At 36.3% G+C, this 26,325-nt stretch overlaps 1 protein-coding gene across 1 annotated transcript in view; it reads left to right on the top strand.

Moving 5' to 3' along the window:
- The window catches only part of TMTC2 (transmembrane O-mannosyltransferase targeting cadherins 2), a 438,482-nt gene that overhangs the window by 348,365 nt on the left and 63,792 nt on the right, over positions 1 to 26,325 (top strand). Inside the window, exon 10 of the mRNA XM_037847587.1 lies at positions 12,931 to 13,045. Coding sequence (XP_037703515.1) covers positions 12,931 to 13,045 — 115 coding nt within the window. The remainder of the gene's footprint in view (positions 1 to 12,930; positions 13,046 to 26,325) is intronic.

Genomic DNA, 26,325 nt, shown 5'->3' with positions numbered 1-26,325 from the left:
ATTCTGTGAGAATCATATTAGTTCCTCTTCAACTTACTAGTTATGTATATTCATAGGGGATTTATACTCAATATTGAATGAATAATAACACTTCCTTAGCTTAAAAATAAATGTTTAAATGAAATAGATGTGTTGTTTGGAGCCTTTTTATTACTTTTGCAAATGCCAATGAAAATGCCACTGTGGGTGAGTTTTGTTCTATTGGAAATTAACTCTCCTGGGTGATTGTGTTTTTGATTTTCTTGTTAGTGATACAAGAAGGTTGGAAAATGCTGTTCAATTTGTACTATACAGAGGAAATTTTAGGAATTTATATTGGATACAATGGATGTTAGAAAACACTGTTTAAAAATATTATCTGTTGCTTTTATTTTGAATCTGCTGTTTGTATGTCTGGGGACTGCCTTGCAGTTTGCCATTTTTTTTTTCAAGTTAGTTTCCATGAAAGATAGCTAGACAGGTTTGTAAAATTGGTTCAGTAACTGGGTTAAATATAGGATTCTGTGTAACCCTTATTTTCTGAGATTCAGATTCCTCATCTGTAAAGTAAAACGGGTAATGTGGGCTTCCAAAATATTTTCCAACATTCAGATTTCATTTTGTCTCTAGTATATGCTCAATCTTTTACTGGTCTTCTATCAAATATTTTAAGGAATGTGGAGAAAATAGGTTTCAATCTATGGTATCAGCAATGTTATAATATTGTATATTCAGATGTCATCAAGCTTACAGTGTATTCACATGCCCATATGAAACAGATCAAGTGAAGTCTTTATGGGATTTACTTTATAATCTCAAAGTGAGGATTTGATGCCTTGATGTCTCATGTGGCCCCATATTCATTAGGTTCTCTATGGGATCCTCCTGTGGCTTCAGTACAAAACATCTGCAAAGGGAATGAAGGCCAAGAGAAAAATTCCCTATTTAAAAACAAAAACAAGAATTACTAGAAAAACCATTTTGTCCGATGGAACATATAAGTTTTGAAATCCTCTTTAGGTGCAATGCAGTAAATTTATATAGATGAAGACAACTCAGTTCAGTAAACATTTGTTATAAGATATCTACTATGTATAAAGCCTGGCAGATGGTAATTCACCAACTATTAAGGACAAAAGCATAAAGGGTTAAAATGGAGCAGATTGTGACGAGTGCTATTATTGGAAAGGAAGTACTCTTTTATGTGGACCTCGGACAGTTTATTCTTTTCCTGTCAACCTCTTTACTTTGAGTTTCTGAGAATAAAGTCTTCTGTCCCATTTTCCCCATTATTGATACTCTCTCTGGGTGATGCTCTTCACTTCTGTTCTAGTTTGCTAATGCTGCTGGAATGCAAAACACCAGAAATGGACTGGCTTTTATAAAGGAGGTTTATTTGGTTACACACTTACAGTCTTAAGGCCACAAAGTGTCCATCAACAGAGGGTACCGTCACTGGATAAAGGCCATTGGCATCCAGAAAACCTCTGTTAGCTGGAAGGGCCATGGCTGGTGTCTGCTTGCTCTCAGATTGCGTTTCAAAATGGCATTCTCCAAAATGTCTGCATCAGCTTCCAACGGCCTTCTTCAAAATGTCTGTCTCAGCTCCAGCTAGCTGTGAGCTCCTTCTTTCTGAGCTTACATAGTGCTCCAGGAAACTAAACAAGGCCCACGCTGAATGGGTGGGGCCATGCCTCCATGGAAATTATCCAATCAGAGTTATCACCTACAGTTGGGTGGGTCATATCTCCATGGATACTGAACCAATGGGTTCCAGCCCAATCCACACTAATACATCTGCCCCCACAAGAATGCATGAAAGAATATGAGTACAAGTACTAGATGTGGAGACATGGTAGGGAACAAGACAGCCTCCAGTAGAGCTTGCAAATTGGTGAGGAAGGTACAAAGTGTAAAATAATGATGTAATCAAAATTGCAAAAAATTGGTTTTAAAAAGGAGAAAGAGAAAAGGACCATGAACTGGGGTGGGCGTGCATGAGAAATATGCTGAATGGACTCACATTTAAACTATATTTGAATAATGAGAAGAGGTGCACCAGACAAAAGTTGGGGGATGGGAGGTGGTGCAGTGGAGAACATTAAAGCAGAAAGAATGCTTCAGGCAGAAGGCACATGTGTTTGGGGAATAGTTCAATGGCAGAACTAAGAAGATAGTTATGAAAGGACACATTATGGTTCAATAGAAGGAGGAATGACCTAACTTAGAGCTGCCTGGTTCTGAAAGGGGCCATTTGCAAATGAAATGAATGCCTATTGAAGGTTTAAGGTATGGGTTTATAAGGATATTAGAGAAAATTGAAGCATTGGGGAGTGGGGAGAGGGAGAGGGCTGGTCCAGACAACTATTTAACATTTCCAGCACTGAGATTCAGTTGTCATTCTTTCTCTTGGGCCCACAGAAAATTGTAGGATTTTTAAAAATAGATACCTAGATCTGTGTGCCTTTGCAGTAACAAGAAATAGCACTAATTGATTTCTTCATATTGGACTCACATTAGCTTTTCCTTCTCCTCTTCCCCCGGTTCCTCCTCCTTCTCAATTCACCTACCATTTCTTCTTTCATTCTTTGATTTCTCCTTCAATATACCCATCAAATTATTAGACAGGGTACTCTGTTCCTGGAAATATGCCTGGTATTAATGATAAAGCAGTGAAGAAGACAGAAGGACCATGCTAGGAGGTGGAGAATTACTGTCAAATATTCTGAAGGCCTGGTGGATTCAGGAGAGCGCTACAGACTCTGCATGTCAAATAGCCATATAGTACCCACCAGTACAGTAACAGCTCTGACTAAACTGAATAGGTCTGCTCAATTTAAAAATAAGCAAGTTTAGCATTTAAAAATACAGAGTGGTTTTCCCACTCTAGCCCTAACTACTCTAGTCCTTAATCCATATTCTGATTTTTATCTATTATCAGTTTTAGGATCCCCAGAAAGTCTCACAGCATTTATAAGATGCCTCACCTTCTATCCAGTGCTCTCTCATTCCTGATCTGTTTTGATCATTGTGTCGCCCCTGTGAGATAGGAGAGGATCCCAATTCCATTTGACTGAGAAAATGGAAGCTCAGAATTTTTAAGTGACTTCCTAGATAAGAAATTTTCAGCATAAGTAACTGAGAAAGAATTATTTAAATTTCATTTTTAAAGGTAGACACTGAAGGGAATTTTTAGATTATTATTAGGTTTAATGTTTTTTCTTCTGAAAAAAGAAGCTAAAAAATGTGTAATGGGTTGAATTGGAGAGTGACCAGTAAATATTCTTAGTTATTCATAATTAAACTACTTAGAAGATAGCTATGGAATGAGGTTGACTATGTTGTAAAATTTCATTTTTAATCACTTCAGAGATGGCAAGAGTAATTTTTAAAATTAAATAATAAAATAATAGCATTGGCTTGAGTAAAAATGAAAATACATTTTGGATGAAGCATTGCGAAGTCATGTTGAGCTAACAATCATGTTTAATGCTAAAGACAAAATCATTTTTTAATATCAGTGTTTAGTGTCCCTTTATTGCTTCAAGGACAGCACAGGCAGTTCCCAGATGTATAATTACAATAGGATTTTTCTAACAGTTGTTCCAAACTAATTCATTTCTTACCTGAGGTTTTCATGTTTAAATTCTCTATTATTAAAATGTATTTAATAATGATTTACTCTTCATACCTGTGTGTATTTTACATGAGGTACTTTCCAAAGTTGTTTAGAATTAAAATTTTCCCATAAGTAAAATGGGAAGGTATAGGGAAGGTACTTTCTAAGCTTAAAATCAACAAATAAAGGAAAAAGTGAAGGACTAATGTGCTTGAAAAAAGGAATGAATATAAAAGACAACCAGTAAACTGACAGGAAATAATTTCCATTAAAGCACAAAGATGAAGCATCAACTTAAGACATGAGAAATTCTGTAAAACTGCAAGGAAAAATAGGAAGAATTCAAAGACCAAAGGATATAAACAAATGATTCCCCCAAAAGGAAATACAACTGTTTTTAAAGATGGGAGAATGTTATTTTATTAGAAATGAAATAAATTCAAGTTCCAAGAGCAATGAATTCCCTCACTCTCTCTCAGTAATTCTTCCCTTGGGAGGATATCTTAATAGAATTGTTTTTGTGTATTTAATATTATCAACATAATAATAATATATTGATATCAACAATATCAACAATAATAACAAAATTTTTATACCACAGCATTGATATTTATTAAAAGCAAAAATGGGAAATCCTCTAAATGTTTGAAAAAGGGAAATGATTAAATAAATTATGGTTATTTGAATTTGATGAAATAGTATAAATCCCAAATTAAATTTATGAACGGCATATAATAATAGAGACAACTGCCTGTGTCACTATATGAGGTGAAAAATCTGAATCAAAATTTTACATGGAATATGATTAAATTCTACAAACTAACTCCATCATTAAGAACAAAGCAAAACAAACAAAAAAACACCAGCATGTTAGGAATATATGTTTTAGGTTTGAGGACCCTTGGAAGTCTTTTTGTGATAGGGGTTGTTGATGTTTTCTATTTTAAATTTTCTATAATAAGCACATTACTTTCATAAAGGATCATTTTCCCAGTCCTGGCTATTTTGACTTAGTGATGAATGTACTTTGAGATTCTTGTTTGCAGTTTCTATCTTTATCTGTCTTCTACATAACTGAAACATTTGTTCCCACTCAGCAATTCTTGGCTTTGCCAAAGCTTGTGTGCTCTTTTTTTTTTCTTTTTTAATATTCATTTTATTGAGATATATTCACATACCACACAGTCATACAAAACAAATCGTACATTCGATTGTTCACGGTACCATTACATAGTTGTACGTTCATCACCAAAATCAACCCCTGACACCTTCATTACCACACACACAAAAATAACAAGAATAATAATTAAAGTGAAAAAGAGCAATTAAAGTAAAAAAGAACACTGGGTGCCTTTGTCTGTTTGTTTGTTTGTTTCCTTCCCCTATTTTTCTACTCATCCATCCATAAACTAGACAAAGGGGAGTGTGATCCTTATGGCTTTCCCAATCCCGTTGCCCCCTTTATAAGCTACATTTTTATACAATTGTCTTCAAGATTCATGGGTTCTGGGTTGTAGTTTGATAGTTTCAGGTATCTACCACCAGCTACCTCAATTCATTAGAACCTAAAAAGGGTTGTCTATATTGTGCTCCCACCCGAGTGACCTCTTGGCTCCTTTTGGAATCTCTCTGCCACTGAAGCTTATTTCATTTCCTTTCACATACCCCTTTTGGTCAAGAAGATGTTCTCCATCCCACGATGCCGGGTCTACATTCCTCCTGGGGAGTCGTATTCCACGTTGCCAGGGAGATTCACTCCCCTGGGTGTCTGATCCCATGTAGAGGGGAGGGCAGTGATTTCACCTTTCAAGTTGGCTTAGCTAGAGAGAGAGGGCCGCTTGTGTGCTCTTTTACCTCCAGTGTGCCTCAGTTGACGCATCTGTAAGTGAATACTTCAGAAGCCAACTGAGATGGTGTGTGAGCACCATTGGGAGACTTTGAGCTCCTCCTAAGAAGAGGATGTAAACATTCAGTTCTTTGAGCCACATGTGACTCAAATTTGAATGAGAGCCACATCTCTCCATTCTCATCACCTTCATAGTTTAGCTTCAGAGGCACACTCCTTTCCTGAGTTACTTCAGCACCCATGTTTGAGTCCTTTTCTCTATCTGTTCTCTTTCTTTACAACTGATTAGTGTAAGAATGCATAATATCCCATAACAAAATGAGGCTACCTACCCCTGTGTCTTTGATTAAGTTGTACCCTTCTCTGGCTATGTCTTGCCCTTCATCTTTAGATGATGAAACGCCTCAGGTTGTTTAAAGCCCAATATGAGTTTATTATCTTTTATGAAGCATACTTAATCTCTATGGAATCCATATGTTACTTAAAACTGTAATGGGACTGTGCTCCTCCCCCCTCTCTAACCCTTGCTCCACTCCTTTTCTCCTCTCCATCACTTCCCTCTAACACCTTCCCAGTCTCCTGCCAACCATTTCTCCTCCTTGCCCATGTAATTCCCACTCTGCATCCTACAGTCTTCATGACTCTCTCAGTGGTTTTCAGGTATCTCTATCACTCTCTTGGAAAGAATCAGGGGGGACATAAATTTTTAAAAACAATGCTAGCCATCCTGACCTCTTTTCTACTTGAGCATAGGGCCATGACATGTTCTCATCTCTTTTGCACTAGACACATTCCTTGCCACCTGTGCAATTCAGAGCAAATTCTTGGTCTCATTTTCACTTAGGGACAGATCTGGGGCCTTCCAACCTCAAAATGAGCAGTCCAGATTGATCCCCTGGGTGTCCTTGCCTTGCTTGTTAAGCCTGCCTGTTTTCCTGTCCAGTAACTATGGCACATTTATCACATTGGCTCTGTCACACTAGAACAGAGCTTTTATTAACTTGGGCTGCCTAGAGCACAAAAACACAAAGCAACAAAACTAATAGAAGGAAAGGGAAGAGAGTGGTTTGGTTTTAATGAGCGAGAGCATACTTAAAGTGCAAGGGTAGCTGGGGCCTCAGCCTCTATGAGATTCCCTTCAGAGGGGCAAAGGAAAGGTTTCTCCTCCATATTTTTAATTCTCCCAGGCATAATTAGCATGCATTACCAAGCAACCTCTCTTTAGCAGCATCTCCTTTAGGCAGCTATTCCAAATGCTGACCGTTAGTTATTGCCATCACTGTATATTGCTCTAAGGTATGAGGGTATGAATAAAGTGCCTGTTGAACTATGCTGGCTAGATTCTAGCCTGCTCTTGAAGATGAAGCAAGTAGCAACATAGTGATATGATCAGTTGATTCACTCCTTTCACTGAATGTATATTTATCTAATCCCCACAGTATATCTCTGGGATATCTGGAGCAAGAGGGAGGGAATGGTAAATGAAAAGTCCCTAAGGCAGGAGTATATCTGATGTGTTCAAGGAACAGCAAGGAAGTCAAGGTGGCTGGAATATATATATATATATTAATATATATATTAATACATATATTATATATATTAATATATATATATGGAAGAGTAGTAGGAGAGAAGATCAGAGAACTAGGGAAGGAGGGAGCTACTGCTGATCATATCAGATGGTGTAGGCCATTGTAAGGACTCACTTTTCCTCTGAGTGAGCAGTAGAATAGGTGATCTGATTTCCATGTTAAAGGGATCACTCTGACCACTGTGTTGAGAGTACCCTGTAGTAGGACAAGGGCAGAAGCCGGGAGACCAGTTAGGAGGCTGTAATCCAGGGGCGAGATGATGATGGCTTGAGACAGGGTGGTAGCGGTCAAGGTCAGATGGCTATGCCTATATTTCAAGGATCACATTGAAATAGTTCCAAAGGGTACTATTTTATTTTTTAATTTTAAATTTTTGGTAAAATATACATAATGTAAAATTTACCATTTTAACCATTTTTAGACTATTTAGTGGCATTGAATACATTTATAATATTGTGCAACCAGAATTTTTTCATCATCCCAAATGGAAACACTGTACCCTTGAGGTAATAACTCCTCATTCCTCCCTCTTCCCACTCCCTGGGAATCTTTTTAAATGCAAATGCTTTGTTCAGATTATGATTTTATAAATAAGATTTTTATTTGCCTTTAAACAATTTTTAAAGCTATGTATGTATGAATATTTTTTCTAAAGAGCACTGTATTATTGGGATACCTATGACAGATTGCTTTAACTCCTTAATTTAGTAATATTGATCATAGAGTGAATTTTTCATAGTATTTTACTAAGAAATGCCAATCCCAACTAATCCAGGGAGTTCATATGTAGAATTTTTACAAAGCAGTATTTGAGCTTACGGCTTAAGGCCACCTTACATTTTTATGGGATTCCACCATACAGGCAGCCTTTTAAATCCAGGAATTAGTGACAGACTGATCTTCACAAGCCTCTCACATTGAAATGTTGGTAAAAATTTACTAAGTTGTTTAAATGGTTCAGTTAGAGAATTGTCCAGAGAAGAGATGGTATAACTGATGCTGAAACAGTTGAATCCAGCACTGTCAACTGCTATTTCGTCCTTCTCCATTTTTAGACTTACCTCTTTGTGTCCATACCTCTACAAAATACTATCTCTCTACATTTCCCTTTCTCTTCCATTTTGCCCTATGCAAATAACTTTTTTCTTAAAATTTTTCACCTCATCTTTTGTTTTCCTTTTTTTTCTCCTTTGGTTTGAGACAAGATAATTAACTTGGATAAGAACAATAACAAACCAAAGGAATAATGATAAATTGGTAGTGCAACACACACAAGAACAAAATATATTTTACTCGAGGTATTTTAGGGGTATTTTATTTAAAATTCTACTCAATTACTAAATACAAAGAATGTATTTATCTACTGAGTATGAAAGCCAAGCAATTCCTCTTAAATCTCTTCCTGTACAGGAGAGATCAAATTCTTAATTCTTCTTATTTTAAGAACAAATGAGCTTATATTTAATACATGTCTTATTCATACACATGTATCTTTCTCTCCACACATATATGTATAACCTGGTTAGCAGGTCCTATAATACAGAGATGGGAATGCCAGATGCAGTTGATTACCAGAAGAGCCCAGTCTAACTAGTAGCTAATCTCAGACATAATCAGAGTCGAGTATGCTGCAAAATATTTTAAGTTGTTCACTTAAGGCACTAGTTCTCAGAGTGTGGACACTGGGCTAGTAGGATGAGCATCACCTCGGAAGTTGTTAAAAATTCAAATCTCAAGCCTCATTCAGACCTACTGAATCTGAAATTCTGGGGATGGGACCTAGCTCTGTGTTATCATGTCTTTCAGGTGATTCAGATGTACTCTAAAGCTTGAGAATCACTGAAAAAGGTAACCTTTCAGACCTTGCTGAATCCTACAGTGAGGATGGGCCCCTGAACTCCATGCCTTCCTCAAGTTTTCTCTCTCTCTCCTTTCCTTACCCTCTCTCCTGGCTCCATTTTGGAATTTTCCTTCCCTCGTTATCTGAGCCCCTGTAACTGCTCCTTCTTACAAAGCCTCAGGATCTGTCTGTCTTGGTGGGCTCAACAGTAGACCCCTGTTTTCTTCAGCAAAGAACACTTGTGAGACTAGCAATCATTTCTCTTACTAATATTGATCACTTCTACTAGCAGTGATTCACGCCTTATTATGTAAAAAAGCTCACTTCCCAAAAGCCATAAAGACAAGAGGATTGAGATCCACAGCCTGCCAAATATGATTTAAGTGGTGTGGCCATATTGGTACATTTCTGGATTATACCCCTTGTCCCGGCATAATTAATAATACTACCCTGGTTTACTCTTGTTTATAAAATTTTTTACTGTGTTTAAATATATGCAACACAAAATTTCCCATTTTAACCACTTACATGTGTACAATTCGGTGATTTAATTTACATTCACAATATTGTGCCACAGTCACCACCATTCATTACCAAAACTTTTCATCACCCCAAACAGAAACTCTATACTTATTAAGCAATAACTCCCTATTTACCCCCATCTCCCAGCATCTGGTAAACTGTAATCTACCTTCTGTCTCCATGAATTTGGTTATTCTAGGTATTTCATATATGTGAAATCATGCAATATTTGTTCTTTTGTGGCTGGCTTATTCCACTCAACATGACATCTTCAAGGTTCACACCTGTTGTACCATGTTTCAGAACTTCATTCCTTTTTGTGGCTGAATAATATTCCATTGTATGCATATACCACATTTCATTTATGCACGCAGCTGTTGATGGACACTTAGGTTGCTTTTGTGAAAAATACTGCCATGAACATTGGTGTACAGATAGCTGTTCGAGTTCCTGTTTTTACTTCTTTTAGGCATATGCCTAGAAGTGGGTTTGCTGGGCCCCTTTTATCCTTAGAAGTGCCCTGCATTCAATAATAAATAATATTATGGTCAACCTAAATTTATAAGCAATTCCATCACTCTTGAAAACTGGGCAGAGAAGACTTCATGGGAGATAGAAGTTTTAGGTCATTAAAATGAAAGATATCCAGTTTTAATATGTAGGCAAGACAGGACTGGGGATTGGGGTGGGGCAGGGCAGAAAAACCTGCCTGAAACGAAAGAGGCCAGAGATTCAAGACAAGTAAAGATGTAAAGTAGCAGGTTACATTGACGTAAAGTAGTAAAAAGTAGCTGATCCTCTATCTGGTAGGAACAATAATACATGAAGCTGGTGGGAAAGAATGATTCAAGGTGTGGTCTCCCAGGAATGGTTAGAGCAAATTTTGTTCCTTATGATTCCCCAGTAACATATCAATTTAGTTTCTTTAAATAGATGTTAAGAAACCTACTGTCTTTGCCTATTTGTGCTGGTTCTATGTATTTGAAGTGTTTATTGCTATATTTCCCCTCAATTCTAGGTTATATTTTAAACAGATGTCTGCTAAAACATAGCAGTACTTAACATTTACTATCAAGTTTGGTTCAAAATTTCAAATTCATTTAAAAAAAATGAAACAAAACAGTTCATGCTTCTTGATATTTTATGCCTTTATCATAGCAGAACACTAGAGCTGTCCTATTGAAATATATGGCCTGTCCAAAATGGGCAAAATTATGGAAATATATAACTAATAGGTTGTGAAATTGTTTTCCTGAATGTTAATTTGATAATTCCTGTGATGATATGGGAACATTTTCTCTCACCACTTACAATACTAAAAATTGTATCAGTGTAGCATTTGTACCTCTTGGAAGCTGTTTACTCTACAAAGTGAATCTTATGTGAAAAATTAACTTAAAGCATAAAGAAGTTATTAAATTATGATAAACATAATTTGGTTTCATACAATTATAATTAGTGTTGTATTCCCTATTTGTTGGTGAACATTGCAGATGTGTTTGGCATCAACGGCATCGACAAAGCTTGAAATTCTTTGCCTGGGGCATTCCATGTAAAATTTACCCTTTTGCTATTGAGTACCATTATCTTCAACACATAGACTTCTTAATAATGTTCTTCTCTGCTTCTATCATGTCCTTTCTTTCTTTATTTTTTTTTTTAACCAGAGCTAATTATATTTCCTTTTCCCCCTACAGTCTGGAGTACTGAATTTCAAGAAAATAACCTGTTATTTGTTGCAGTTTTCCTAATTGTTAATATAGGAATCATTTAGAGTTAATAGCTGTCTGGAAAAGAAAAGAACAATTAGTAAATTCCTACATTTCTTCTGTTTAAATGTCACCTAAGCAGTTAATATACTTATTAATATGTTTATTAATATATTCATTTAGTTAAATATTATGCTTTGAAGACAGGTAATAATTAATATTGTATTTTCATTTGAAAACAATCTGTAATAATCATAACCAACTGAAAAATTGGGTTAGCCTGCTATCTTTATTAAGCTGTATATGAGAAGATATTAATTTTTCAGTATATCACAGACTGCCTAATTTTTGTTTTACTTTTTAAAACCTTGTACTTTAACCTTAATTTCATATCTGCATTTCTGAGTTTCATATGTCTTGTGTTTTCCTATTTATAAATGTAATTGTTAACAACTTTGTTTCCTTAAAAAATTTTCTGGCCCAAGAATTATGTTTATTTGTTACGGGAGATGAAAAAGGCACAGAATGTTAGATAATTAACTAAGAACTTGATGTAAAGCTTTTTGTAGAAATAGGCAATGGGTCTCAAGTCTTAGTCTTCAAAACTTTACTTATTTTTAAAAGTAGCCTATATTACAGTAGGCTTATCTTGACTTGCCAATTTTGAATCAGTTAAACCTTAGAAATATTAAAATACAGTGACTGTGGTTTACTACAGACTCTTAAAACAGAAAATTTCCCCTTACATTTTAAGAACTAGGTCTTTTTGGATTAGAAGATACTTTTTAATAGTTCTTAGATAAACAGTAAATACTGGGCTCTTCCAACAACCACAAGGGAACATTTATGCTTTTTAAAGTTCTTCTGTTTCTGTGTGTAGAGGAGGACTTGAATATCATTTTTATAATTGTTTTTAATATTGTCAAAGTTTTGAACTTTAAGCAAACAAGGGGACCCAAAGCAAGTCGAGTCCATCGTTGGTGCATATTCCCACAAGCCTGGCAGTCACACAGATGGCATCAGCATTTCTCTACCAAGGGTTGATTTGATTTGGTTTTTAGTCAAATATCCATATTGAATGGAGTCTACCACCATTTCTTTTGCTGTTAATAAATCCCTAGCTTAAAAAATGACTCTCTTCTTTTGAATATTTTAGCTTTAAAATGGAGCCCAGCTTTTATGTTGTTTTCTTTACCGTTACAATATATTTCTGGGAAAGAATTATACAACAGTTCTTGAGGTTCAGTTTCAAAGAGTTGTGTGATTGTGGTTGTAATGATCCTAACCTTGCAAAGCTGACCTGAAAGTAATCTCAAAAATCTAAACTTAACGTTTGTTCCACTTTAATTGCTAAATCTAGCTGAGAGAGAGCTAATGCAAACTACACCCATTTCTTCTCTTCCAATAATTTTAATGTTACTTAAATATAAGAAATGGCTGTATCTCAGTATGGATACAGCTGTTTGTGCATACATATAATAGATAGAAGTTTAAAGGATCTATAATTAAAATCAGTTCAACTCATATTTGTAACATATACCTTGAAATTTGTTCATCTTATTTATTGCTTGAATACTCTTCAGAGGTATTTTTAAGAAAAAATATTTAAAAATGTGCCAGTAAGAAATCTTGCAATGTTCTTTAATTAATTGAAAGACATATAAAACATAACTAAATAATGGGTGTGTAGATGTACAGCACATGTAAATCTCAGCTTCGAATCATCTTATCACTGTTTTTATATTTTTTCTATAATAGCAGTGTTATTGTTTCATAGGATTATTATTCTCCAAGTTTATGTGCACTTTCTTTCTACTTTGCAGGTCAATTTCTTCTGGAAGAAGCTCGCCTCATCGAAGCAGCTGAGATGGCAAAAAAGGCAGCTGAACTAGACAGCACGGAATTTGATGTTGTCTTCAATGCTGCCCACATGCTCAGGTTAGTCTTTGCTACTATACCTTGAAAGACCAAAATCCTGCATTTGAGAAAGCAATATTCCAAACATATGCTTTAAAATAATGTCGAGGTTTGCATTAATATGCATTTATTTTGTTACTTAGAATTAGTTATACTAATTTCTATATTATACTACTTTATTCCACATTCTTAAAATGAATTATGCTTAATAGCCATGTAAAAATCAGTCAGGACTATTTTATCTGTTAGATTCTATATGTACAATATGTAGGGCATATGACTTTCCAAGTCTCTGAAAATTGTTGAGACACCCCATCACCACCCAATTATTGGCCATAAAATACAAAAAGAAAACTGCAAAATTAAAATTAGTATGTGTTTAATTAAATGTCTACAAAACAAAATATGTTATTTAATCAAATGCATCTCAGAATTTGTGTTTTTATATGAATAATATTCATTGTGATTGTGGAGAGGATTATCAAATACAAATCCATTTAAGACCTATGAAATTCTCAAAATGGCCCCATAATTAACACTATTGCTACATATTGAAGATTTTTAGACCCTTAGTGTTTCTGTTTTCAGAAGGGTTATTATGAAGGTTAATGGCAATAAGAGTAAAAATGATTAAAAGGCAGGTCATCAATTTTGTTGTGAATATTAAAAGACAGTGCATCCAGAAATGGTGTTTTAGGCTAACTAAAGGATTTTTAAGAAACTCAAATGCTTTATATGGTTGTTTAAAAGTGTAATTTATTCTGTTAGCAATATGTATACCCTTTCACCCGTACTCTTACCTGAATTTCACTCTATTAAGTTCCCACCTAGATGTTCATTAAGTGAAGTCCACACGACAAGCTCTGTGTTTGGCTTGTAGAGATAGGCTTGTAATTATATCAACTATAACAAGAGAAGAAAAATTAACACAGGAGTTGGTCAAGGTTTGCATGGTTTTAAAACATGGACATTTGAAAAAAGTTGAGTTTTTTTAATTGAATTTTTCTATTTTGAGATCATTGTAAAGACACAAGAACTTTAAAAAAAATAAATAACACAAAGAGATCCCCTGTATCCTTTACCCAATTTCTTCCAATGGGAATATCTTACAAAACTATAGTAGAATATCACAGCCAGGATATTGTCATCAATACAACCTGCTGACTATATTCAACTGTCCCCAGTTTTACTTGTATCTCTCCCTTTTGTGTGCTTGCGTGCTTGTGTGTGTGTGTGTGTGTGTGTGTCTATGTCTATTTGGTTCTAAGCAGTTTTATCACGTGTGGATTGTGTATCCATCATCACAGTCAAAATACAGAGCATTTCCATCTCAAGTTGCCCTCATGTTGCCTTTTTATAACCACATCTTCACTTCACCCCACCCACTAAGAACCAATATTTAAAGCAAACTTTGTAGTTTTGTTTGGGTTTATCATTTAAGTTTGTTATTAGGACTGTATCATAATATCTTCCTACATTGTCTTTTGTAAGTTTTGAATAAGAAATTTAAATCCTGATTGAGAGGGAAAAGTAGACTGAGGTATCAGTTAATTGTCCTCACTTCATATTAATCTTCAGCATTCATAAAATACTTGTTTTATGATAAGCCCAAGAAGACTGACACCTACAAAGAGAAGTCAGGATTCAATTGACTACTGGTATATTTATCAAATAAATTGTAGCCAATCTGCAAGAATCTTCAATGCAAGGAAAATTTTTAAAAGTCACCATAATTTGCATGACAAGGTTAGGTGCTTTTATAGGGAAGTGGATTTTGTTCTTTATGAATGAAACACTATGCTTTTAGTGACAATAAACCATTGTCCCTAAAAGGTTTAGTGACAAGGTTGAGAAAGCACAAATTTCTATAGGCTAATTCATCTTAATCATAATAGATGCTTTCATCTAAAAGGCATTTTGCTGTATACTGAATCAGCACCTGAAATGCAAGGTCCATCAATGGAAACTCACTATAAGAACATTAGGAAAAATGCATTTGTTGAATATATCACTTTTAACTTTTTCTTAGTTATCATAGCACAGGAAACCAGTGGAAAGTTTTTGTTAAATTGGCAATGTGGAAATATTTACATTTATTTTTCAGAACCTTCGCTAGCTTTCTGCAGTCTGAATTCTTCATTAATGTTCAGTTGGTCGGCCCCTTCATATATGGATTACAAGGATGACCACAGCAGTCTGGCCAAATCCTAATGAACTTGGTGGTGGTCTCCATGACTGTTTTTGCTTAGTGTTCCTGCTTTTTGGCTCTGTCACATTCAAGTATTTAAGTGCTTGCTGTGTTAGTTGAGCACCAGCCTCTTTCTTTATTAATCAAGACTATTCAAAGGTTTTTTTGTTTTATTTTGTTCTTGCCAAAAGGAACAAGAATGATTATTGGTTTTCCTTTAAATGCAGTCATATTAAAATTATTAGCTGTCAAGATTTTGCTTATTTAATAATACATACGAATTTTCCCTTGGGAGTGGCATTTAGTACTAAATAGTTTGATGTTAATTCTTCCCTCAAGAGCCCTTATCTTGAGAGAGATATAAGCAACACAATTGGCAAAGTTTGGTGACCATTTGGGCTTAATGGAGAGGACCAATGTCTCCTCAAGTGTGACTTCATTGCTAAACTAATGGATAGGTCCTAATATCTAAAATCAGAATTTAGGGAAAGCTTATAGTTCAAGATGTGGTCTGCACATGCAGATTTAACTTATGCTCCCTTGCTAATTGCCACTGAAATGACCGGAAGAATCTACTAAAAAGCGGGAAAAAAGTCCTGTTCATTGCAATTGCTAAATAAATGTGAGACAAATTGGAAGAAGTAAGGGCCTGGGACCAGGCATCAGGGGGGATATCTTTATCTTTCTGGGACCTTCAAGAAGTGTAACAGATGTGGAGCTTACATAGCACTTGCTTCCAAATCACTGAGATTACTCTGGTTTATACTTCACAGAGACGGCATGTCAGGTAAAGGTAGAAGTCTGATGGTAATTATTCCATAGGATGAATAGACAAGCTAGGTAGACAGCTTGGGCATTTCCTCAGTTAATTTAAGGCTGCCAAATCCAACAAATGCGAAAATGACACTTCAAAGGGAAAAGTGTCAAAGTTGCCCACTGGTTAGGTCCTTGCCCTCATCCTCATAGACCACTAAACCCTTCCTTCTCTCCACAGACATCATTTAGGAAACTAGTTGAAGCTAGAATGGATCAAAATTTGTAACTTTTCTCTGCATCTAGGCTTGAAATTTTAGAAAATTTTAACAGGCTCATTTCAACCCTCAATAATTGATACATATTTTCTCTGTAGAATAAGCAAATAGAAAAGTTTCAAATATGTAATTCAATTTGGCAATTCAGATGAAAACAACAAATTAGAGGTATCAGGGTTAAAGGGTCCTCATTGAAGCAAATTTACATTAAAAACACAAGAAAGTTAGAATACCTCTAATTCCTGCTATCAGCGTGATTCAAAGGAACACTGTGTGGTCTGGAAGTAGCATTAATGGTGTTCACCAAATATGTTTGGCCCTCCACCCTTCAGAAAAAACAGTAGGATTGCACTTTGCTGCCTTCTTTGAATTGGGCATGGCCATGAGTCTTCCTTGGATCACTGAATGTGTTAGAAAGCGCTGTGTGTCAATTTGGGGCCAAAGCTGTTAAAGTCAGTGTTTTTCCCTTTCCCTGACTCCTGGATCTTCAGGTGACCAAAGGGAGACAAACCTCCCTTGTCACTTGCATTGGATACATTGCATGAGTGAAAAATATACTTCATGTTAATTTACTAAGGTTTAGGATATATTTATTCCTGCAATATCACATAACCTATCATAACTGATACAGAATACATCTGTGAAAATAAGATAAGTAGTTGGAAAGAGGAACAGTATAACATCAGAAAAGATTACTAAGAGATTATTAAGATCTCTGAATTTTTAACTACAATGGAGGCATTGTACAATTAATAGGCTGATAGAGCAACTAAAAATCTGTAGATCGTAGAAACAATGGATATTTTCCCAGACGTTAATGGGGAAGACTAAAGATATGAAAATGATAACTGAAAGGATAAGAGATCAGAGGATAGATTTAGAATTCTACACACACATACATATGATCACATATGTATATGTGTATATATGTATATAATTATAGTATGTGTATGAATATGTAGTTATAAATAATATGTATGCATGTATAGTTTTATTTGTGTATATATAGATGCAAATATAGATAGAAATTCTGAAGGAGAACATAGAGCAGAAAAGCACTTATCAAGAAACAGAGAAAATTTCCAGGATTAGATGACAGCCTTAAACCATCTTACATTAAATGCAAAAGTAATGAAAATAGATCAAGTCATAGACATGCCTTCATGAATGGATCAGGGTTTTTAGTTACAGACTACAGAATCCACTCTTGCTAGTTTAAGCAGAAAAGACATTTATTAAAGGGTGTACTTTAGCCCACAGACTCTCTCGGCAGGCCAGAGAGCTCTCTACACAGGCAGGAATGATGCCCAACTAACCACCCAACAGGGCCCTCCATAGAACTCAGCAGCTTTAACAGTCCTGGAATCCTATAACCACCACCCACAGGGAACCCAGCACAGCCCATGACACATTCATTAGAAGATGATTCTTCTAGACACAGCTGCCAGCCCATTATGCTGACTTCTGAATTTGAATCCCTTGTGGTTGGTGGGAACTTGAGTTATATGCCAACCTGTTGACTTGTGGGAATTCTGGCTTCTGCCTTGGAAAGGTGAGATTCACATATAACTAATTAACAAATATATGAAGAGCAATCACAGATACTGATTGGTCTCTCATCATGAATGTTGACTGTACATGTTGACATTTTTAGTATTTCAAATAAAATGAAAGTCCTGGAAACATCCAGATAGAGCATAAATAATAGCAGATTAGGGTAGTATCCCCTCAAAATTCATGTCCACCTAGAACTAGACTTGTGTTTGACCTTATGGGAAATAGGATCTTTGCAGATGTAATTAGTTAAGATGTGTTCATACTGGATTATGATGGGCCCTAAATCTAATGACTGATGCCCTTATGTGGTAGGTTGATTTACCCCAGAAAACCATGTTTTGGTCTTGGTCTGCATTCTTGTGGGTGTGAGCTCATCATAAATGGGATTTCTTAAAGATGTTGTTCTAGTCAGGATGCGGCCAAACTGAATGAGGGTGGACTTACTCTGATTGCTGGAGTCTTTTATAAACAAAATAAATCCAGCACAGAAAGCCACAGGGAGGAGCCAGAAAACAATCAAATCTGAAAGAGAGAAGGAGAGAACACTGCCATGTAACGTGAGGCAAAGATGCAAGCCAAGTATCACCAGCAGCCAGGACCAGAATACTGTCTTCTGGAAGAAAGCACTGTCTTGCTGACGCCTCAACTTTGGACTTCTCCTAACTGCAAAACCATGAGCCAATAAATTCCCATTATTTAAGCCAAACCATTGTGTAGTGTTTGTCATAGCTTCTGGGAAACTAAGACACTTTGTAAGAAAGAGTTGAGGACACAGAAATACACACAGAGAAGTTGGCTGCGTGCAGATAGAAGCAGAGCACTGGAGTTAGGCTACCACAAGCCTAGGAACCCTGGGACCACCAGAAGCTGAAAGAGGCAAGGAAGCGTTCTTCCCTAGAACCTTGAGAGGGAGCAGGGCCCTGCCAACCTTCATTTCAGACTTGTCTTCAGATCTGTGAAAGAATACACTTTTGTTGTTTTAAGCCACCCAGCTTGTGGTACTTTGTTACAGCAGCTCTAGGAAACTAATACATTAGCATTGAAGGAAAATATCAAAGGAATTTAAACTACTAGACTTCAGTAGTATTATGTCCATGGAGTTGTGAGAGGGAAATATTGAATCAGTTATTCTGTTTGAAGCATTTGCTATGAATGAATTTATCCCATTTTCTCCAAGAACTAGAAGCTGGAGAGAGAAGGAAGAAACTTAATATGCTGGTTTGAATGTATTATGTCCCCCAGAAAAAGCCATATTCTTTGATGCAGTCTTGTGGGGCAGACGTTTTGGTGCTGATTAGATTTCCATGGAGCTGTTACCCACACAACTGTAGGCAATAACTGATGAGATATTTCCATGGAGGCTTGGCCCCACCCATTCCGGGTGGGCCTTGATCAGTGGAGCCATATAAATGAGCTGACAAACAGAAGGAACTCAGTGCAGCTGAAGAGTGATGTTTTGAAGAGGAGCTACAGCCAAGAGGGACACTTTGAAGAAAGCACAGGAGCTGCAGATGAGAGACAGTTTAAAGACGGCCATTGAAAGCAGACTCTTGCCCCAGAGAAGCTGAGAGAGGACAAATATCCCAAGTGCAACTAGGAGTAACATTTTTGAGGAACTGCAGCCTAGAGAGGAACATCCTGGGAGAAAGCCATTTTGAAACCAGAACTCTGGAGCAGACGCCAGCCATGTGCCTTCCCAGCGAACAGAGGTTTTTCGGAAACCAGTGGCCATCCTCCAGTGAAGGTACCTGATTGCTGATGTGTTACCTTGGACACTTTATAGCCTTAAGACTGTAGCTGTGTAACAAAATAAACCCCCTTTTATAAAAGCCAATCCATCTCTGGTGTTTTGCATTCCGGCAGCATTAGCAAACTAGAACACTTAATATCTGAGAAGAAGACTAACGGCACCAAAAACAAACTTTACCTGATTTACAACATTCATTCATAGTCTCTCATGGAAAGGTTTTTTTGTTTTTTTGTTTTTTCCCATCCACTTATAGGGCAAGGGGAAAAAAAGCAGCATTTATTCAGATATCTCCTTTCTGCCTGGTACTATATTTGGCATTTCTTATCTATCACTTTCTTAGTTCTGACTGCGTATCTGTGAAGTAGACACTTAATATTCCCATTTTACTGATGAGAATACTGAGGTTCAGAGTCAATACCACTGACATTTGGTTAAGCTGGGATGTAAACCCAGTGTTTTCTGCCAAATACAATACTATTTTCAATGTGGCACATTGGCTCTCTCAAGTCTTTATATCGTAGTGACAGCCCAGAAGCTGTGATTCTTGAATTTAGTGATGGAGAAAGAATTTATAGAGAGAATAGCAGGTTATCAAATGTGTAAATCCTAGGAAGTAAGCTCTCTCCAATACATAGTAAAGAGAACTCCAAGTTTGGATTCTCAAAAGAAATGCCATGATGGTAGTATCTGACAAAGGGGGTATTTACTGAGAGATGAGCATGCACTTTCCTTTTTCCAGGTCCTGAGGACCCAAGCTGTCACTGCTCCCAAAGGAAATAAAGAAAACAAAAATGCGTGCACCCCTCAGTTCCCATTGTTTCCCCAGTTTATGAGAGCACAGTGGATATAGGAGAAAGAAGTATTTGTTTTTAATTTCTGTACTCAAACGCAGCAATCTTGTATAATTAAATATGTTAAAAATGTAGAATTTAAATATAGTAACTTCTTTATAATTCTCAACAGAAGTGACACAAAACTAAAAATCTTGAGCAAGAAAAGAGTAGCATCAGATTATTTTCCCAAAGCAGATTGGGGAGGAAAGAATACATGATGTATGTGTCTACATATGAGGGTTCTGCTCCTTTTTGGCCATCCAAGGTCTTCTAGCCATATGCTTTCTTCCTTCACACTTTATTACCAAAGGTCTGGTAACAAAGAGTCACTTAGATTTTCCAATTGTAAATTGTCTTTCATTGTCAACTTATGGTCCAGGAGGATCTTATTTCAATTAGGTTGTAATAGGATGTAAGTCCTTTAAAGCAAAGGGCAGTAAAAGTTAGGGTTGGGGTTAAGTATCTTCCAACCCAGTTGCCTCTCAATTACCTGGGTATCTTATTAAAATGTATATTCTGATTTAGTAGGTTTGAGTGGGGCCTGAGAGTTTGCAGTTCTAATAAGCTCTAGGTGATGGCTGTTGTGTTGGTTCTTGGATCCCAAGGAGAAGGAAGTTCTATTCTGCCTTTCCCCTTTTCACCCCTCCCAACTCTCTCTCTATAGCCAAACATAACACCTTGGACATAAGTAGTAACCTACTATATATGAATATTACAATTAACATTGCTAATATTCATTTCCTCCCTTTTAACTTTCTAGTACATTTCATCGTAATCTTTCTAGATGCAGACTTGACTGTGTCCTTATCAGCCTCTGAAAGGCTCAAACTCTCATAGGACATCAAGAAATTTCTGACTCAGAGGGATCTTTTATAGACTTACATACACAGCACAGTCTCTCCTGGTTATTGCTACATTTCTGCTTTACCTCTCCATCCTTTAACTTTAGGTTGAGAAGAATAGTTATAAGTCATGAAGCCATTCCTTTGGTGTCTTGACAGAGAAGAAATTTTCATCTAAGATGACTTGATGGTCATGAATCTTTTCTACTTCAGAACTCTTACATATAATCACTTGGTTTTGCTATTTTAAGCTTTTTCAGTACATTTTTAATGTCCTTGTTCATTTCTGTTTCACTTCCATTCCTGCTATACAACTTTTCAACTAGAAAAATTTAGTGCTGCTTTGAGTAACTTAAAGCTAAGTGCTAGTTTAGTGACTGGCAAGAACCCAGGAAAACCCAGCTACTGTTTCTTCTGCTTTCATGGTACAAACAGTTTTCTGTTTTTTGTTTTTTGTTTTTTTAAAGAAAAACAATTCATGTTACCCTTGAATATAGTCACCAAAATTTTAAAAAATTATTACCTTTTTGGTAAGGCAAACAGTGGTTATTATCCACATTAAATAATTATTGTAATTCAAAATTGACAATTCAGTACTATTAATAATTGTAGTTAGAGTCTTACTTCCAAATGTTATTAGATTTATTTTTTCTACTTTTTATAGAAGTCTTTTTAAATTTAGAAACCTTTGCTTTTATAATTCTCATAGAACACATAAAAATGCAGGTAATTGTGATTTTTTTAATCAGATTCTCTCCAAACATTTCACAGGTACATTATTTTATAACATAATTGATTCCCAAATTTTTTTCATACTTTTTTCTTATAAGAACATTGGACTATAAAATTGTGTTCCAACAATACCTTTCTATCATAAAATAGCATGAGACAGAAGAATTAGATATATAAAATAGATTTCTCTATTTTTAAACAGGTTTCAGAGTCTCATGTGCAAAAAATTGATTCTGTAATATGCAGATGATGTTTGTTACTGTTGTTATTGTCTGTTTGTTTTCCACTCTGAGATTACCTTTTCATTAATAGCAGAAAAGCCGAATCTCAAGGCTAATAAAATATAATTAGCCCTATTCAGTGATTTCTTGGGAATTCAAGGTTTACTTCATAGTCTACTTTACAAATACCATCCAGGCTTTCTCTATTTCCTTTCTTGACCCTAAGAGGCCATAGGTAGTATGGAGAGAGGAAGGCTCACATATAGCTGATGGGCGGAATTGGTAATGAGAAAGGATCCTCCATCTGAGTTTCCAGTGGATAAGCCCATTGTTGGTATAGTGATTAAATCTTTATTCACTAGATATGGAACCTAATTTAATGTTGACTCTGGGTGGCATGTTAGATGGGGGGATAGTTCACCCATCTGGACCCAGGATATCTTCCTGGTTCGAGTGATCTCTTCTTACTCACCGTCTCATTCCGGCTCTGTAAAGTACCCAGAATACAGGTTGTCCACATCTGACTTGAGAAATCACTTGGCAAAGTCAACTGCTTTCCCTTTTACCTATCTTCTGAGTCTTCCACCTGGACACATGGGAAACTTATGACTCCCATCCATATCCAATTGTCCCTTTAGATTGTGGGGGTAAGACAGTGAGTATTGGGCACTTTTTAAACCTTTTCAAATCCGTTCTTTCTTTGCCTTTGCCTTGAGTTCCTACTCTTTCCCCCTTGGAGAGAGGATGAAGTAGAAGGGGAAAAAACACAACAGTGCATTTCATTCTGATCTTAAAATTCTCCTGCTCAGTTGGGTCTGGTGAAGTACATCAATTTGGGGGGATGGAGTGGGGCAGGAAATAAAAACTATAACTATAAATATTCTCACCTTTTCAAACCACATCTCTTACACTCAAGTGGTGGTCTTTAAACATAATAGTCAGGGAGTGTGGTTTCTTCTTTTCTTGGTTGTTGATCTAGGAGTGGTCATGGTTGCATGCGTGTAAGGAGGGAGGGGAACAGTGTTGGAGCAATGGAAAACAAAACACTGCTTGTTGTCTCAAAGTAAGCAATGTATCAGAACAGAACAATATATCAAGTGTCATTTTGCTACTTTTTCATGTTTACAGACATGCCAGCATAATCCTCTTTGGTTTAGAACTTGAGCTTTAGAGTCCTTGACTCCCAGCTCAACCACTTATCAGCTGTAAAACCTTGAGGAAATCACTTAACTTCCTCTAGGCCTCATTTGAATCAACTTTAAAATGTGGTCAATAATAGCAATTGCTTCATAATGTTATTGTAAATTGTAAGTGAAGGAATCAGTTCCTTATATTCTTAAGTGATCCATAGATAGGGGATTTAGAAATGTTCTGTCCAAGAAAAGAAATAAGATGGGAAGAAAGGATTTAAGCAGGCAAGAAAGGTGTGTTTTACCAGTTTCTTTAAACAGTTAGATCCTGATAGTCCTGGGAACCTGAGTCCTTAAACAATCTGTTGATTAAGGTTCTCGATAACATTTATTGAAATCCCCTTAGCCCCCAAGGGACTGAGGGAATAATGCTAATTTCTTCACTGTTCAAATGTTGATTAATGATTCAGTCATCTATGCAATTAAGATTTATTAAGCACTCCTGGGATGTTTCTTGCAGAAAGAAGCATAAAATACAGCATACACCATAAAATCAACATTGTAAAGTTCCTCATGAGTCTTATCTAGAGAATAAAATGAGAATATAAATGAACATTCAGTTGGTAGAGCTGGTATACTCTTTTCCCCACAGTTTTCCATGAACTGCCTTAAATTCCTGCTGATTAGTAGTCAGTAAAGACCAAATACCATTTAACATTAGAAGCAATGTCCTAGAGTGAAAATTTTTACAGTTATGACACACATAATAAATTCTAGGCTTTTTTCGCCTTCATTTCATGAGAGTATTGTCTATTCTATCTCTAAATTAAGAAACTACATTTTCTAAACTGGATTTTTTGGGGGGAATTAAACCACTGAAGTATATGAAGATTTAAAAAAAAAGAAAAAACTAATAAACATTTTTTTGGGGGGGCAGATTTTTTTCAATTGAGCTGATTATCATTTTAAAAGCATTTCATCTAATGGATTCTCAGTTTCTTTTTTGATCTTTATTTTATCACCTTTGAACATCCATTAAGGTAACTTTCAGTGGTAGCTATACTTTCCATGTTAGACATCTATTGGTCGATCTTGCTTCAAAGTAACTCCTTTGTAGTATTAAATTACTCTGATTTCCTACCTCCATACCTTTATTTTTCTCTAGAGAAAACCCTTCCAGGGTAAGACCAAATGAATTCTGGTTCAAATTTCCATATTTATCTGAACCAAAGGGATTCTACAATTTGGTGGAGACAATCTTCATTAAATACACTAGTGAGGAAATTTTTACTGTTCTATATCAGACTAAAATACTTTCTGAAATATTGAATTTGAAACCCAACATTTATGAGAATGTAAGTTTTAATAGCACCTTGTAACATGCTTTTAAAAATAGTGTTTCTAATTATTTTTCCTTTAAAAAATTAGAAGAATATGCCTTACTCTCCAGAGGGATGTTATCTTCAGTTTCTTCTGTAACTTAATGGTTGTACAGGATATGTCCTAATAGTTTTTATTTGGCTTAACCCAAGTGTAAATGCAATTTTATGGGTATGATTAGCCTCCCCTTTTAAAAACTGAATGTGTTTTCTAATTGTGAAAGTTAATTGTTGTTTTCTCCTCTTTAATCTTGACCTTTCTGTCCTCTTCTTGTCTTGAAAGCTTCCTAACATCATGGCTTCGAGAGAAAAAAACTCTATTTTAACTTCAGGACCCCAAGCCATTTACATCACATCATAGTTACACTGTATACATCACTTGAAGTTGAATTGGGCTTTTTCCTGTAGCATTTCTTCTTTACTCCTCAAATATGGTCACCAAATTCCAGCTCACCTGCAAGAGCTTCTTAGGTCACTTCTTGTTATCTGCCATCTTTAAAGGTCTTCTGAAACAGCATGACATGCTTGAAAAACATCTTGAGATTTGAAAGCTAATTTGCTGGGCTTCCTCAGGACTATGATGTTTGATGTCTTTTGCAAACAGTTGGCTGAACCTAAGTCTTGCTGTGAATTGCAGGAACAGGCAGTACACAAATTTGTCTGTAAAATTCAGTGCACTTCTTCTTTGTACAAGTCAACGATGGTGTTCATGGTATTTGGCTGTGTTCCAGTTTGCTAATGCTGCCCTTATACAAAATACCAGAATTGGATTGGCTTTTATAAAGGGGGTTTGTTTGGTTACAAATTTACAGTCGTAAGGCCATAAAAGTGTCTAAACTAAGGCATCAACAAGAGGATACCTTCACTGAAGAATGGCTGATGGCATCTGGAACACACAGCTGGGAAGGCACGGGGCTGGCATCTGCTGGTCCATTCCTCCTAGGTTGCATTTTAAAATGGTGTTCTCCAAAATGTCTCTGGGTTTATCTTAGCTTAGCATCTCCAAATGTGTTTCTGTCTGCATCTCCAAGCATCAGCAAGCATCAGCAAGCATCTGGGTCTCTGTCAGCTCCCTTTAAAGGAATCCAGTAAACTAATTAAGACCCACCCTGAATGGGCAGGGCCGTTGAAAATAATCTAAAGTCTCACCTATCATTGGGCGAGTCACATAGAAACAACTTAGTCCAGATATCCCACAAGATTGGATTAAAACATGGCTCTTTTGTGGGTACATAATATATCCAAACTGGCACAGGCTATAAGCAATAGAAACTGACTCTGGCTGTTTGAAGGCTGTGGGGCTACAGAATTCACTATAGGCTGGAGGGCATGGGCTTAAATTATAGAAAATAGGGTAGCCTTGGAGGCCAAGAAGCAAGGACATACAGTAGCAATTCTTTACTGGGAGAGGCTAGCCAGGACATAGTCCCATTTCTTTTCATTGTTTGAGAGAATTCTAGCCATCCCTTACCTTTCTGTCTCTCCTCAGGAATCAGAGTTCCAAGTGAGAGCATTATATAGCAGAGCATAGCTCACATACCCACCCTGTAGTTACAGAGCAAGGAGGAGGAGGATCTGGCCTTTTACTTTCTGTAGCCTCCCTACAGTGCTAGGTTCACCCAAGTAGGAAGGAGAGTG

Source organism: Choloepus didactylus, chromosome 8 (assembly GCF_015220235.1).
Source record: "Choloepus didactylus isolate mChoDid1 chromosome 8, mChoDid1.pri, whole genome shotgun sequence".
NCBI lineage: Eukaryota > Metazoa > Chordata > Mammalia > Pilosa > Megalonychidae > Choloepus > Choloepus didactylus.
This window is presented reverse-complemented; position numbering and strand designations above follow the sequence as displayed.